The 16404-nt window shown below is 39.6% G+C and overlaps 1 protein-coding gene across 2 annotated transcripts in view; it reads left to right on the forward strand.

Annotated features, from left to right (window-relative positions):
• The first annotated feature begins 419 nt into the window (after nt 1-419).
• gse1b (Gse1 coiled-coil protein b) overlaps nt 420-16404 on the forward strand; it is a 264123-nt gene continuing 248138 nt past the window's right edge. For both annotated transcript variants that reach the window (XM_067389833.1, XM_067389834.1), the window contains exon 1: nt 420-2817. In XM_067389833.1, coding sequence (XP_067245934.1) covers nt 649-2817 — 2169 coding nt within the window. In that variant the 5' untranslated portion in view covers nt 420-648. The remainder of the gene's footprint in view (nt 2818-16404) is intronic.

Below are 16404 nucleotides of genomic sequence, written 5' to 3' on the forward strand. Positions count from 1 at the left end.
ATAGAAGTCTATGAGATGTCATAGTTATTAAAAATTACCCCATTAATATAGGCTAGTAAAACCTGTTGAACTGCAGCTAGTGAGCCAAACTTAAAAGGGACTTGGGTTATGAATTGGCCAAATCATATAGGCTATTAAAAAATAGTGTTTTGCACAGGTCTCAGGTTATGTTTGGTGGCAGTGGTCGTGTTAGGCGATATAAAATATCATTAACCTAATATAAAAACAATGGAAGTCTATGAGATGTCCTAACTATATAGTGAAACAAACATAAATGTGTTTGTGTGTGTGTGCGTGTGTGACACTGAGTGAGTGAGAGAGATGGCGCTGTGTTCAGTTCAGTCGTCTCACAGTCACAGTGTGAGGAAACTTCGCCAGACAACTTCAATAAGACTTTTTACTCTCTAACAGCACACGGATTACACCGCCTCATAAGGATGTGACTCCAGACTACGGCTCAAATGTGCTTTTCTGTATTGTTACACTGACACACAAATCAGAAATCGGCGGACCAAGCGAGTTTGCGGAGTGAACGAGTTTTTTTCCGCGGGATCAATGGCGCTACATATGTGAGAAAACGCACAAAGAATGTTAGTGGATTTGAAATCACGCTGCTTGTGATTCTGAAGTTCTGTTGCGCATGGAACTATGAACGATCCGGAGCTCACGCCGACCTCCAAGGCGCTACAGCGAATGGCTTCGTCTTTGCCCGGGGAGGAGAGCGCTCTGTCCGGCAGCGTGTGCATCCCCGAGCGCAACGGGATTTTCTTCATCCACTGCTTTATCTGTGGAAGCGGAGTGACGCCGGGAAAAGAGCTGAGCTTACAGGTAAAATACCAACGAGAAAAGGATAGCCCATTTTTCCCTTTCCTGCAAGGCCAGGACCCGGCTCCTGGCGCGCCGGAGATCAGTCCGGATGGGGACGCTCTGGTGTGTGCCGTGTGCCACTGCTTCCTGCGCGAACAGTGGAACTCATTCGAGCGCAACAGGACGCCCATCGAGAAGCGCATGTACTGGCTCAAGAGACCATACCAGTGCGATTTACGGAACATTACCTACGATCTTGAGCGGAGAATGAGCGTTAGTAATTATGACGCCAATGAGTCGGACATTTCCTCATTCTCTGATAATGACTTGTCCGAGCAGGACTTGGACCTGTCAGCGTGTGTAATGAATAGCAATAATGCCACAAGTTTCCGTGCGTCTAATAAAGCTTCAAGAGAAGGCAGTAGAAAGAGCGCAATGAGTGTTAAGAGCAGTCCTGAGTCAGCGCGATATCCGACCAGAGTTTACACAGCTCAGGACGTACCTAAATCAGATCGGCGTGCGACTAAAATCATCAATCACATATCGCACTCATCGGTGTCCATGGCTGTCCAGCAGTATGACAGTCTATCTGTGCGCACACCCCTGCAGGATAACGGCATAATTACGTGCACTAAGCAGTGGATACATGCGTCCACCGGTGATTTGGACGCGTCTGACAGCTGCGAGATCAACATCACCTGCGATGATGAGAGAGAGCGCGCAGCATCATCGCACTTTGATGTAGAGAGGCGTCAAGCTGCCAAATGTAACTCCAGTCTTTCTGCTGACGAATGCGTCTGTTATATTTGTGGAAGCAAGCTTTCAGCAGGAGGCCGCTTCAGAGTGTTTGTGCAGAAGCAGGAGAGAGCGTCCGGTGAACCATTCTTTCCTTTTCTGTGGCTTCACACCCCTCCACCCGGTGCTGTGCCACTCAACCTGGGTGGATATACTCTGGTTTGTACCACTTGCCACTCCTCCCTCATGCAGCAGTGGCGAGGGTTCGAGCTAGCAGATGTGCCTGTTCTCCAGAGACTCTATGTAGTGCCCCTCAACACTGGTGCTGCTACCCCTCTTTCTCCACCTGCCATGAATGAATGTGTGGATGGATTACCAAAAATCCACCCTCTTCCCTCCATGCCACAGAACCACAGGGAGGCCTGCTACCTATGCGGGCAGGACTGCGGTCGAGAGGTCAGGACGGCATACACCCATGCTGGTGCAAGTAAAGCCCGCAGTGCAATGTATTTTCCATTCATAAACCTGCTACCATGCCCTCCTAATGCTCAGAGTGTACGGAATGGACAGGTACACTGCTGTGTCGCATGTCACAGAATCTTGGAGGGGGTCTGGGCAGAGTACTGCCTCTGTCTTAGTGAGGAGCTCATTACTTCCGTCAGCACGTTCCTTGAGAGATACCACCTGGCCATGGGAAGAGGAGGAGTCTTGGTATCCCCCCCCAGAGGACCTCTGCTGACCCCTTCTCAGACTGCCATAACAACCTCAAGCCACACCTCCATCTGTTACTTGTGTGGGGAGGAACTCTCTGGAGGAACAGAGTATCAGCTTCACGTTAACCCTCCGGGGCGTTGTGGAGAGCGAGAACCCTTTTTTCCTTTTCTAACTGTCCACCCTCCCGCTCCCCGTGCCCGCCCTGCTGATGCCACAGGCCTTGTGTCTGCCTGTGCACTGTGCTACCATGACCTGCTGGGCCAGTGGACCCAACATGAGAGTCAGGGCTCAGGATCAGGCCCGTCCAGCAGCCCCTGGGCACGCCAGTATAACTGCAACACGTTCATCTGCTTCTTCTGCAGGAAAGAGAAGAAGAGACCTCTTGGGCTGAAAGCGGTGTGCGTTGAACGCTTGCCTGTGTTCCTCTATGCTCCAAGGGTCAGCCAGACCCTGGTAATTGACAATGGCAAGCAGTTAACAATCGGCTCCTGTGTGGAATGTAAGTCCATGGTTCTGGCTGGACAGAACATGAAGCCGGTCGGTGGAGTTGCACAGCACAAGGTAAGAATGTTGTGGGCCAGACTGCTTTCCATCATAATCTTTTGACTTTTTCATAGTCCAATTGGTTGCAAACATGTGTTTTACATGTTAAAAAAATCATTAGAACCTCAGATTACTTTTTTTCTTTCTAGCAACCACTAGATGGTCTTTCAGAGTCTTCTGGGGCCTCAGTTAGCACAGTTTATTAGGCAGCTTGGCTGGAGCTGTTTCTGGGCCAGCATGCAAAAGTTCATCTGATGCACTGATGAGTGAGTGAGCCAAGTGTTGAAACTAAAGTTTTATGGCAGACTGCTGTTCTTTCTAGTGAGTGGGGCAGCCATAGCAGGCAGGGGGTAGATAAAGTATGGAGCCTGTTGCATTAAAGAAATAAACATTTTGCAGACAGTCTAGTAGTTTTAAGCTCTGTTTAAAAACATTCTTCACAGAGGCCAACTCAAGCTATTGTTGGTCTCCTGGTGTGAGCATGTAGTTATTGTGTGCAAGTATGTGATGTTTCAGAAAGACAGAACAGACTCTTTTGAGGATGTTACAAAAAAAAAAAAACACCTATATCATGAGAGATATTTTATTGTGACAATTTGTGTGAGGGTTTTTAGACTGTAAATGGCTGTATTCACATATTGTCTATAGATCTTAATATAAAGGCAGATGTTAGTTTTGTGTTTTGTTCTTATTTTCTCTCTCTCTCTCTCTCTCTCTCTCTCTCTCTGTGTGTGTAGGTGTGTGCGCACACGTGTGTGTGTGAAGCTACCTGTATTTATGGCTTTCTTTCCTGCAGGGCTAACAAAAGAAAGTGGTGCCAACAAATTTTACCTATGGTGGCTATAGCACTTTATTGCTAGCACCAGTGGGATAGGGGGACCAATAATGAATGACACACAAACTAGAGTCAGCAATAGTATAACATATTTTGTCTCACTGAATGTGCATTTGGAAGGAAAACACTTTTCACAATTGCCCTTCTTCTACAGTATCCATACACTGTAAAAAAAAATATTTTCATGATTTATCACAACATTTTTTTTTTTGTCAAATCAACTTAGATAATGAATGTGGTTCAAATAACATCATATTTAGAGTTTCTCTTTATTAAACCAATCACCTTCATTGTATTAACTCAATGTTTTTTATTTAAATGAACTCAAAATTTTAAGGCAACCAGGTAACTTACTTTACCTGGTTGTAACTTACCGGTCTCGAGTACTACAACACTAGCTGCTACTATAAAGGATGACCATTTCTTGCTTTCGTTTAGCCTGCTTCTTGTTCCTTTAACACTTCCCCATGATATACTCTGTTGTTTCCTGACATACAGAAAGCTGTTCACTGGAAGTTGAATGCAGAGGATAGTCATGGAAAGCAAATTTTGTATTTCTATATTAAGCACAAGAACTAAAGCATGAATGAGACCACAGGTTAAATGAACAGGGAAATATCTAATAAGAGAAATCTTTGTGTTGATTTTTAATTTTTGTTTGTTTGTTCAATTTATTGAATTTTGGGGTACCCATGGAGAATGCATGCACAATACATGCACTTCTATAGATAACAAGTGCCAAAATAGGACTTTAGGAAATAGTCTTTCTGAAGGTATGCAATCAGGTCCTAAAATTAACACCCACCAAATGCAGATGAAAATTAACCATAACATCAACACACTAGATAATTTGGCAGTTGATCAATTATATCCTCCAACTTTAGCAAAACAAACTAAGCCTAAAGAGGGTTTCACACTGGATGAGAAATGCCATGTCCTTACAATTTGAATCCATTTTTGAAAGCATTCCAAGAACATAAAAATGTCCAGTTTCTTTGATGTTAATAGAACATAATTTAAAGGTTTGTATGATGTTCCTGAAATGTTCAGTAAAATCCTCCTCAAAAAACGTTTTAATCCCACAGAGAGCTTTGTAGCAACATGATACACAGCAAAATCCTTAGTGTTACACGAACACTACTGGACACCTGCTGTTAACAAGCAGAGTCACTTGGGAACAACAAGAACAGAAAAAAAGTCAACTGCAAATAAAAGAACACTTAAAAACAGCAGTGTTCCAGACGCTACTGTAAATTGCTGTGTGAATGGGAAATTTCAAGACTCACATCTGTAAGTAAATGAGGTTGTCAATCCCAAAAACTGACAGTGTGAACGTGGCCATAGAGGTGTGAATCTTCACTTGCCACAAGATTGATTATGATTCAAAGAGTAACGATTTGATTATAAAGCGATTTTTTTCGATGCATCTTTTCCTCCAATTCTTTTATTAATAATAATTACTATATTAATCATAACAATATAGTTCTTTTTGGTATTTTTATCTTTTTGATATTTTGTCAGTCGAGTAATATATTGAGATCTTTTTCGTGGTTTATTGCACTTAATAATTCTGTTTAAAATCAAGAATGCATTTTATTTTCACATTCAATGTTTTTTTCATTAAAACCGAAACTGAAACATCAGAAAGAAATGCTTTGCTTCCGAAGAACATACGCAACTTTTTTTTATTAATGCTGAAAGAGATCAAAATTTACCAAAAGTCAAGGGCCAAGTGCCCAACTAAAAATGAAAGTTCAAATGAAAGTTATTCTCAATAAATCATTGAAATTACCTAGCTAAACCCCTGTTAATTCTCAATAAGAACTTTTGTACACATAATAAACACAAACTGGTTTGTAGTGAGTGGAAATGTATGAATGTGCAGCGAGAGTCAAGCCTGTATTCTCTTACTAGTAAGTCTCATCACTTTTGACATGACAAGAGACCAATTGAACCGCAAGTTCATCCATTCAAACTTCATTAACCAACAGCAGCATCAATGTAAACACATGCTAGCTGGAGTCTTTAACGTCCTTTGCGTCGTCTTGTGTTCGAAAAGAAACAAAACTGACAGGAGTTCTTCCGGTGGAGAACAGTGCCTGGATCTAACACCTTAAGATGATGCACAACTCATATCTCTGTTGCTGTAAGGTACAGAAAGTGAAACCACACATAAAACACCTTAGAAGAGCGGCTCTCTCGCACTGTATTACCTGACAGACAACTAGTTGTCCAGTCCTGTTCCATTCACACTGCGCGGAATTTCTGAGAATGCGGTTAGTCCTGAAAATGTATGGGTGTGAGTTTGGTTATAGAATGTGGTTGTCACTTCCGTAAATAACCGTACTGTGTGTAAACGCAGCCTTATTAAGGAATCAAATACAGGACTGACAACAGTATTCTGCTGTTGTGTGAACGTGGCCTATTTTTCAGAATATCTGATCGTCACAACACTGTTGGAAGAACACTCTGTAGTATCACAAATGGGCGGTAACACAATGTTTAAATGCATTAATGACAAAACTGTTTAGCATCCAACCTTAAACCATTTTTAAGACAAGTTATATATATTTTTATATATATATATATATATATATATATATAATTATAACAAAATTTTTGTTTTTAGGCCCCCAAAATGCCGTTGTCGTGTAAATGAATGGCCAAACTACATAAAAAGATTCCATATTTAGTTAAAAATGGTGTAGTGTAAACAGCCCCTTAATGAATGAATGATAACTAACCTCAGATGATTAAGGTTTAGTGTTGTCAAAAGTACCGACCGCGATACCAAGTCGGTACTGAAATTAAAGCTTGAGCTTTGTTGGGTGGATTCAGAAACACCTCTGACTGGCCTTTGTGTTCACACACTCATTAGATATGTCTGTGATTGGCTACACTGATCAATGTACAGAAGTGTTTGAAAGCGTTTGAAAGCAGGAGTGGGAGCATTTGAAAGCAGGCATCTATTCAAACGCTCCCGAGTGTATAAGTGTCTGTATAAGTGCTCGGTAAAGAACGTCATTGATATCTATTTACAAAATCTTTTAAGCGTTGATCATTGTAGCCAATTACAGACATATCTGATAAGCACGTCAACACAAAGGCCAGTCAGAGGTGTTTACGAATCCGATCAACAGTGCTCAAAGCATCACATTTTTACAATTTCAGTACCGATCCCAGTTGGTAAATTTTTTACAAACTTTAGATGAACATCCAACTAAAACATTCCAAAAAAAAACGTTCTACAAACAAAGTATAAATAACATTTTTAAGCTAACCTTTTGAGAACATTATTAAGTTTACAAAGATTTACTGGGTCTTTACTGGGTTTTGTGCCAGGGTCACATGAGGCACATTTTGTAGGCATATACTAAGATTATTATAGAAACATTTGTTCATAAATGCAAGAAATAAAGGTAATCTGGTTTGTAGTAAGTGAATACAGTAATGCTGTTTTGTTTTATTGTGTTCTTTTATTTGCAGTTGACTTTTTTCTGTTCTTGTTGTGATTCTGCTTGTTAACCAGAAGTGTCCATTGATGTTCATTTAACACTAAGGATTTTGCTGTGCATCTCGTCAAGTTCTCCATGGGATTGATTTTACTGTGTAGATTGTTGAGTTGTTAATAGAAATTAAATTGAAAGAACATTTCAGGACATCATACTAACCTTTAAATGATATTTTTAACATTAAAGAATCTGGACATTTTATGTTCTTGGAATGTTATAAATCAATGTTCCTAGAATGCTGAGTTGTTAATAAAAATTAAGTTGAAAGAATATTTCAGGAGCATCATACTATCCTTTAAAATGTCCCACTAATATTAAGAAAACTGGAGATTTTTTTGTGTGGCACGGCTGATACTGATACTTGTCACCCACACACACACATGAAGCGAATTTCACCATCAGCTAGGTCTGCCAAAATGAATAGATGTTTGCATGAACTGTGCGCATGCAGAACAAATTTTGTAGCCTTTCGCACATTTGCGTGTCTGAACTTGGCGTCTGAGCATGCGTAGAATTGACTGCTAATTGGTGAATCCTCTAGATGGCAACACTCACAGTTGGGCTGTTTCTTTTAAGAACTACTCAAAGAGGAAGATGTAAAAGGACAATAAAAATAAAAAACAGAAGATACAGTAAAGTTGGAAAATAAAAAAAATTGTATGTGCCAAGAGGTCAGAAGGTCTGTGTTTGTAGTTTGAAAAAGAGTATAAAAGATGATGTAAGAACAGTTAAGCAGACAGTTGACGAAAAAGTGAGGCATATTTAGTGTCTGTGAACAGGCTTAGGGTATGCGAGGCACTACAAAAAGGTATTTGGGTATATGCCAAACAATCAAACAGGTTGAAAAAATGACACGAGAAAATGATGACAGAAGGCATTTAATGTTCTTACCGTCTAAAAGCACTACAGACTTGTTTGCTTTATTGCATTTTATTCAAATTCCTTTACCAAAAAAGACACTTTCATCATGCACATGAACTGACATAATGCTATTTCCTTGCTGTTTCTCCCCCTAATTTTGATGTCTAAAGATTTGTCCACAGCTGTTGTTAGTGGCATAAACATATTTGATTTGGAAAATTTACATTGGCTCTTGTTTAAGATTACTATAGCAAAACACACTCACTCTGGTTCAGATCTGGTCCATAGCAAAGGGGGCAGTAAGAAAATCTAATGACGAAATTAAAGCTGCAAGCAGTGATGAAAGGGCCCTCGCACCCGGGGCCACCACCACCCAGTGGCCTTAGGAAAGCAGTGAATAATGGGTGACATGCATGTAAGCGAGTAAATACAGGAGAAATATTGCAAAGTAATTTCGACGTGCAACACTTCCTGCTGCCAACTGTTGCCATGTAGATGTCTTTAGGCCAGGACTATTATTTATCAAACGTGAAGTTTGGAGCAGATCGGACATTGTATGCCGTTACAACAACTTCATGTTTTGTGGCATTAACTGCATAGCACTTAGCCAGGTGTTGCATGATTTAATGTGTTTCTAGCATGTTTGGTACTTCATGGCATATTTAAATGTGTTTCTGGGAGTGAATTACAGTGTAAAGCATGTTGAAAGCAGGTGGCGCTATGACTAACTGAATATTGCAAGTTATAAAGTTATATACAAGTTAATTATAGTTACAACAGCTTCCTCTTTCATGGCGAAACATCATGATTTTTTAGGCCGCCATGGACACGCCCTTCAGCAAAAACTCAAGATTTTCACAATTTAACATCACTAAGGCCTTAAAGGTGCTCTAAGTGATGTCACGCGTTTTTAGGCCAAAACATTTTTTGTCACATACAGCAAACATCTCTTCACTATTCGATAGCTGCCTGTCCCCTGAACACACTGTAAAAAAATGATGTCTCTGTAGTCGCCACAAGCTCCGAAAACGGCAATAAAAACAAACTGGTGCAGCCTGGACCACGAATCATAATAAACATGCTCCAGCCAATAACCGACAAGAATGATTTTAAATGCGCATTCATGACTGTTTCAGGAAGCACGGAGGGGAGGTCTTCAGGCCAGGACTCTAATAAAACATGTGAGGTTTGGACATTGTATGCCTGAGTTACAACAACTTCCTGTTTCATGGAGAAACATTACATTTTGTCAGGCCACCACAGACACATCCTTCAACGAAAACTCAACATCTTCACAACATCACAAAGGCCTTTAGATTAGACTGACCAGGTATGATGTTGATCTGATCAAATCTCTAGTAGATGTTTGTTAAAGTACGTGTGGAAATGGCAAAAACTGCAAAAATTTTGCAGAGAAAATTCAAAATATCTCATTTCCTGTTGGGTTTTCAGATTTTGCACCCAAGGACTTTTTCTAAGTATTAGGCTGTTACATGTGTCTAACAAATTCCATACCTGTATGTGAAACATAGTGCGAAGGGTGCTTAATTGAAATTTTAAATATGGTGCTATTGAGCCACTTTGCCACACCTAATTCTGAAACCCATATCAGACGTAATTTTTCACCACTTCTGACACGTGTGCAAAGTTTCATGAGTTTTTAGGCCCTCAAAAATGCGATTCATTTCGGAGAAGGAGAAGAATTGACTGAGCAATTACAATAGGGCCTGAGCACCATTTTCTAAAGTAAAACTGTCTAACAATGAGACCAGTAGGATAATGTTTCCGAGGGAGACAGTATCTCGTTTGCCTTTTGTGAGCTTGTTGAGTTCTAATAGTTCTAATAGCTCCTGTAATGTGGAGTTTTATAGGGGGTGAATCTAGAAGTACAACATTGCTCTCGGTTCACAACTCTAGTCTATGTGAAAAGTCTACCTGTCATGATTGAAGCATGACCACAAAGCAGCATAAATGGGCAAACTAATGAGTTAGTGTAACAGTGTTTTTAAATCCTGGTCCTAGGGACCCACCATTCTGCATATTTTGTATGTCTCTCTTAACTGACACACTAGGTGCTTCTCAAACAGAAAGCTGCATCCTAGTTCTGCTCATGTCATGTAAACATCTTACTGCGATTAAGAACTTACTCTGATTATGACAAATAATTGCATTATTGGTGCACATGTAAATGTAGTCATTGTAAGTTGAATGGCCTTCTCTGAAAATACAAAGGCTATTATTAGTACATCTTTATTTATAAAGCATTAATTGGTTTATACCTGTACTATAACCTGATGTCTGATGGTATATTATGTGCTTTAGTCCCTAGGATGATGATAGAGCTTGTTTGTAAAACGTTTTTTGGATTTTCAGCTCCTTTTTTTCTTGAAATATTTCTTTAAAAATACATAAAATCACTTGTATCTTTAGGACTTAGCAATGAATATCTTTAAGACTTAGCAACTTTGGCCATTTAATTGTTTTGTAAGTTATTTTATGTACAGTATGTTGTGGACTTAATGTCTTACTCTGCCGTTTTGGCTAGGTTTCTTTTTTAAAAATAGTATTTAATTTCAAGTTTACCTGGCAAAATAAAGGCATAATAATCTGTTGTTGTAAACTGCCTCAAAAACTGTTCCTGGAGACCTCTTACCACTGCACATTTTGGATGTCTTTCTCATCTAACTCACCAGATTCAACTCATCAGCTAGTTAGTAGAGACTGCAAGACCTGAGGTGGGTGTAACTGATAAGGGAGACATACAAAATGTACTATATGGTGTTGAGGGGTCTTCTGGAAAAGGTTTGAGAAGCACTGATGTTTCTACAGTAGACTGCTGGGCAGCCCTATAGACCTTATGTATCAGAAAAACAAGTGTGTAGCCATCTTTAGAATTTTGTGTTTGAATTTCAGTTTTTGCGGTAGCTCTGTATATTTCTATGGCATCGCTGGTGAAGAGTACTTTTTTTTTTTAACCTTTATTTATATAGCGCTTTTTACAATGCAGATTGTGTCAATGTAGCTTTACAGTGATAAGTGGCAAATAATTGTGGCTGCACAGCAGCTCTAGAAGAAAATGGTGTGATTGTAAATTCAGTATTGATTCATCCCTTTGTAAAAATCAATAGTTATTAATTTAGTTAATTCATCTATACATCAGCTCTGGAGGAAACAGTGATGTCATCATCCAGCTCAGTTCAGTTCACATACAATGGTGTCAATGCAGGCAGATAAAAAACATTGTTGAATATCAAGTTTCTCCAACTAAGCAAGCCAAAAGGTGACAGCGGCAAGGAACCCAAACTCTAACAGGTGACAAAATGGAGAAAAAAACCTTGGGAGAAACCAGGCTTAGTTGGGGGGCCAACAACGAACAGTGCATGATTATGATTCAGGCAGCGTTACAGGTCATAAATCAGATTGGGATCGCAACAGTCAAAATATCTAATCCAGTTCCATCTTGTTGAAGATTGGATTCATCACGCCGGTATGGAAACGGTTTGTTTGGGATCTGGGGAGTAATTGCCTGGTGTAGTGTATTTATTTAATGTATGCCTTTAATGTTTGAAGCGAATGTTATAAGAAATGCCAGTAGACTGGGAAGATTTCAAAACGAGTGGTTCATTCATAAATCTTTAAGATCTTACCTTCATGCTGTGAAAATACAAATCAGAAGACAGAACACAATGAATGCAGTGCTAAAAAGGGGCGGGGCTACATAAGCCTGGCAAGGCAAGTTAATTTATACAGCATACACAATGGTAATTCAGAATCATAAAAAAAGAATCATAAAAAAATTCAGAAAGTGCATAGGAAAAACAATTAAAAGAATAAAAAAGGACACCGATAAAATAAAGTGGAATCAGTCAGACATTCAGTAAATGCACAGTTAAACCGATGTGTTTTGAGTCTAGATTTCAGTGTGGCTGCTGTTGGAGCACATCTGATCTCTTCTGGAAGCTGGTTCCAGCTACGGGTGGCATAATACCTTTGGTATTTCTAACTGACTTGATCCTAATGATCTGAGTGATCTGTTAGATTTATATTCAGTGAGCATAGCTGCAATGTACTGAGGTCCTAGGCCATTGAGTGATTTATAAACAAGTAATAAGTTGGCTTCTAAATGTAACTGGAAACCAGTGTAAAGATTTTTTAGTTCTGCTCAGTATCCTGGCAGCAGCATTCTGTATGAGCTGCAGCTGTCTTATGGTCTTTTGGGGAAGGCCAGTGAGTCCATTACAATAATCCACCTTGCTGGTGATAAGAGCATGAACAACTTTCTCCAAGTCTTGACTAGAAACAAACAACAACAATCTAATTCAATCTAATTCTTGGTGCAACAAGAATGTCATGGATGTCCACTTAGTGGACTGTAGCATGCACATAAAAATACACTGACATACTAGTTTGCAGAATGGGATGAGCATACTGTTCTCTGCTCTTCAACCACATCCTTTGGACATCTGTCGTTTGTTTTTCTCTCTTTTTCTGTCTAAAGCTATGGCACATTGCATACACTTTTAGCAGAAATGCTAATGCAGTTGTCGCCAGCTCACCAGGCAGTACAGTCATTTTGGCTACCAACTGCTTTGATGCAATTTTGATGCAATGGCTTACCTTCCGATGAGTGTCCAAACTTCACGTGTGGCCAAAACAAAAGAAAATTACGCATTTTCAAAATTTTCCAGATATTAACTTTAATATGAACTTGAATCATGAAGTGATATGTGAGCTTGTTATTAATGAGCACGCAGCTTCGTTAAAATTAAAGTTGCATCTCTTTGTTGACAACCATTGTCATTGTTTTATGTTTAAGCTGAGTGTTTTCTGTGGCTGTTTATCATTGGTGGAAAGCAATGCCGTAATCTTCTCTCATGCACAGTCTAGTTAGATGAATTGATCAATTTATCAATTTACCTACAGAATTCCTGGCTCGAAGTAGCAGATGAAGGATAAACTTCAATATGGCACTTAAGAAGCGAAACGGATTGCTATCTCAGTCACTTGCTGTTTGTGTTGAATATATTGTGATGATATGCAGTACACATGTTCATTTGAGGTAGAGAGTTGCTGTCCACACATGTAATAAAGATCCAGGCATAGTGAAAAGGTGCAAGTGGGTAATGACAAAGCGAAAACCAAATCAGAGGTTTTATCTGACACCCTCCTTCTTAGCAACTCTGCTTACAGAGGATTTATGTATGATTATTTGTGCAGCCGCAGCATTATGTTTTACAGGCCTTTAGCATATTGCTATTTGTTGATTGCTCCATGGTCATTCCATCATGTTTTCTCTAATGTATTTCCTATTTTGTGTAGTCAGTACAGTAGTCAGTACAGTATTCAAATGACAAAGGTCACCTATAGTCAGAAGGCAGTTTTGCAAGGAAAAAAAAAAAAACAGATGGAGAATCTGTGGTCATCTGAACTGTGAGAGATTTTTGAGTTGTGGTAGTATGGTAGTGATTATAGTTGAGCAGGTGTTAGAGTGCTGGATATAATGTCAGGGTGAACATCTGTGTGTATGAGAGGGAGAGAGAGAGCATGTGTAAAAGTGTACGATGGAGAGGACCATTTCAAAGATAGCCGCTTGTAAACATTGTCCCAAGCCAAAATTATAAGCGAGACTGAGAGAGAGATTCAATCTACTTTCTATAGTGTAGAATTTACAGAGCATCTTTTAATAATCACACATCACATTGGATTTCACATCACATGCTGTTAGATCCTGCTGTCAGATGTCTGAGAATAATTCACACCAGCAGGCATCTGAACTTAGAAGAGGACTTTTCAGAGACACGCCATCATTGAGCATCTGTCTCATTCAGTTTTTGTCGGTGTGTTACACACCGTTGGCACTAGTTGTAACCGGTTGCCGGCAATTGCTGGCTGATTGAGCTGGTTGAATCAGCGTCGAGCAGTCAGTGAGAGAAATCACTCTGATTGGCCGTTCTGTTTAGCAAACCAGTGCATAAGAAGAAAAATAAAAATGATAAAAACAAGCATATGAAGAAGCCGAGAGGACACACACAGTCTGAGCATTCCAATACACAGATATTTTCATAACGACATGGCCGTCTGGAATGAAGAAAGTTAAGACTAACTGATCAACATGATTTATATTCAAAATGATAAGCAAGAGCTGCTTTCTTTATGGTTTGTATACCTGCAATTCTGTTTTCATTTTGAATAACAAATGTTTGACTGTTGCCACCTGCTTGTATAGACAGTTATTTCCTCCCACGCAGATGCAGAAAGTATGCGCTAGTTGGCCATTGGTTGTAGTCTTTACGGAGTGTTCAAGGGCAACTTTTTGGCCCAGTGCAGGTTATGCAAGCCGACAACACCATTCGGGTTTAGTCAGCGGTAGTTCTTTGATGATTTGAAGTGGCAAGAAGCAGCAAAGAAGTAGCAGACAAAGAAGCAGCAGATAAGTAGTTGGTCTGTGGCAACCATCTGTGCACATGTGCAGCCCATTCACATCTATAGCCTAGTTTATACCATAGACTGTAAAAAAAGATGGACGACGCAACGCCGCTTCCTTCCATTGTAATGAACTGAGGCCAAAATGGCTGACGATGGGCGCTGACAAGTTACGCAAAAACGTCATAAGAAAAAAGGTTTGCAACCTGGGCATGCGCAGAAGGTATCGTCTGTGGAACCCGAGGCGGAGCCGCTGTATCAAACTTCCGCCCAGACAACTGCGTCATCATTCATGTATTTTAAATAGACTATAAAAATTATACACAATTTAAAATTCTACCTATAAAATAATAGGTTATTCTGTTTCTTGAGCAATAATATTTTTGAGACGGCAAATTCAGTAGATAAACTCAATATAATATGCCACTAGAAACAACTCTAAATTGTCAGAAACAGTCCTGCCATTTTAAATCAAGTTCAACTAACGTTACAGGAGATCGACTGTTGTAATTAGAGTAGGCTATCATTGGTTTTGTCCTTCTAATTATTATTTTATACCCATAAAAATAATAAGTAACTGCCAGATAACGATCACCTGCTTTTTCCCGACATGGTTAACATTAGGTGTGTTATCTTAACTAATAACATTTATTAATTAGCTTATAACGCCCACATTTAATGTTACAGAAAAAAAGTTCAGTGATCCGTCAGATCCTGTAGGTCAGTTAGTACAGTTTACTGCTGAACAACTCATTTTGTTGGTGTTAAATAACAAAGAAATCGAAAATTAACAGTTAATACATCTTCAATCTCCCCTCGAAGCTCCGACAGTCCTCAGACAAGCTGTCAATCAACTTCGAATCATGACGAAACGCCCCGTTTTTATAGCATCAAATTGCTAGCTAAAATCTAAATCATCACAAAAACGAACAATTGAATATATATCATCGTGATAACAACTACCTTAAATGACCAAAACCATCTTTCAGAAAGTTTTATTTGAAGCAGAATTTATTTTTGAGTTTTCACTGAAGTCTCATTCGACTGCATTGAGAGGGCGGGGTTTATGACCTGTACTGCATCCAGCCTCCAGGGGGCGATCAAAGAACCCGTGGCTTCACTTTTCAGAACGTATGAGACACACCCGGTTTATACTCGTCGCGTCCGCACAAGCATGAAGAAAATGACATTGTCGCAGTGTGGGCGGTTGTGCACGTTAATTAAATTATTTCTTACATTTACAAAATGAGCCTAATAGCAGAAATAAGCCTTCTTAATGGAAATAAGGGTTCGTGTTTTATAAAAAATGTTTATGAAATTTAATCAAAATGTTTAATGAAATTACAAAATATTTAAGAGATTGTTCTTTAGTTTAATTTTATACATGTTCTCATTTCCATATATTTTGTTCTAATGTCATAAGTAATAATCTCAAGGTTTACTGGGTTTTAAACGATTCTTTAGTTCTTATGTAGCATGTGTTTGGTGAAGTGTAATAAAAACAAAAATTGTCACGTGTGTACTTTACTTCTTCTTACTGCTGCTTCCTGATGGTTTAGAGGACAATTACTCTGGGTCAACCCCTATTGCTGTAAGCAATAGTCCAACAGCGAGCACATCAAGTATACACGTTTCGTCAGTTTGGGGAGGAGCACGTGCAGTCAGCGGAGGCTTGCGGTGCAGAGCCCGGCAAAGTATAAACAAGTCTTATGTCAGCTACCGTTCAGTGAACGGAATGTACTGCTCACTGAACAGAGTAGACACAGAAAGAGGTGTGACTGCAGCAGGAAAGCAAGATCTTGCGCTCGCAGAACAGTACTAGTGACAATTGAAAAGTTGCTAAGATTTGTCCAAAAAGTCGCTAGATTTTCATTGCTAAGTTGGCAACACTGGTAAACACCTTCGTACTGCATCCACATCACTATGATCAGATGCTTTCATAAGCTGTTTACTCACACTGTCCTTTTTGTTGTG

This window comes from Chanodichthys erythropterus, chromosome 7, assembly GCF_024489055.1.
Source record: "Chanodichthys erythropterus isolate Z2021 chromosome 7, ASM2448905v1, whole genome shotgun sequence".
In the NCBI taxonomy this organism is placed as follows: Eukaryota; Metazoa; Chordata; class Actinopteri; order Cypriniformes; family Xenocyprididae; genus Chanodichthys; species Chanodichthys erythropterus.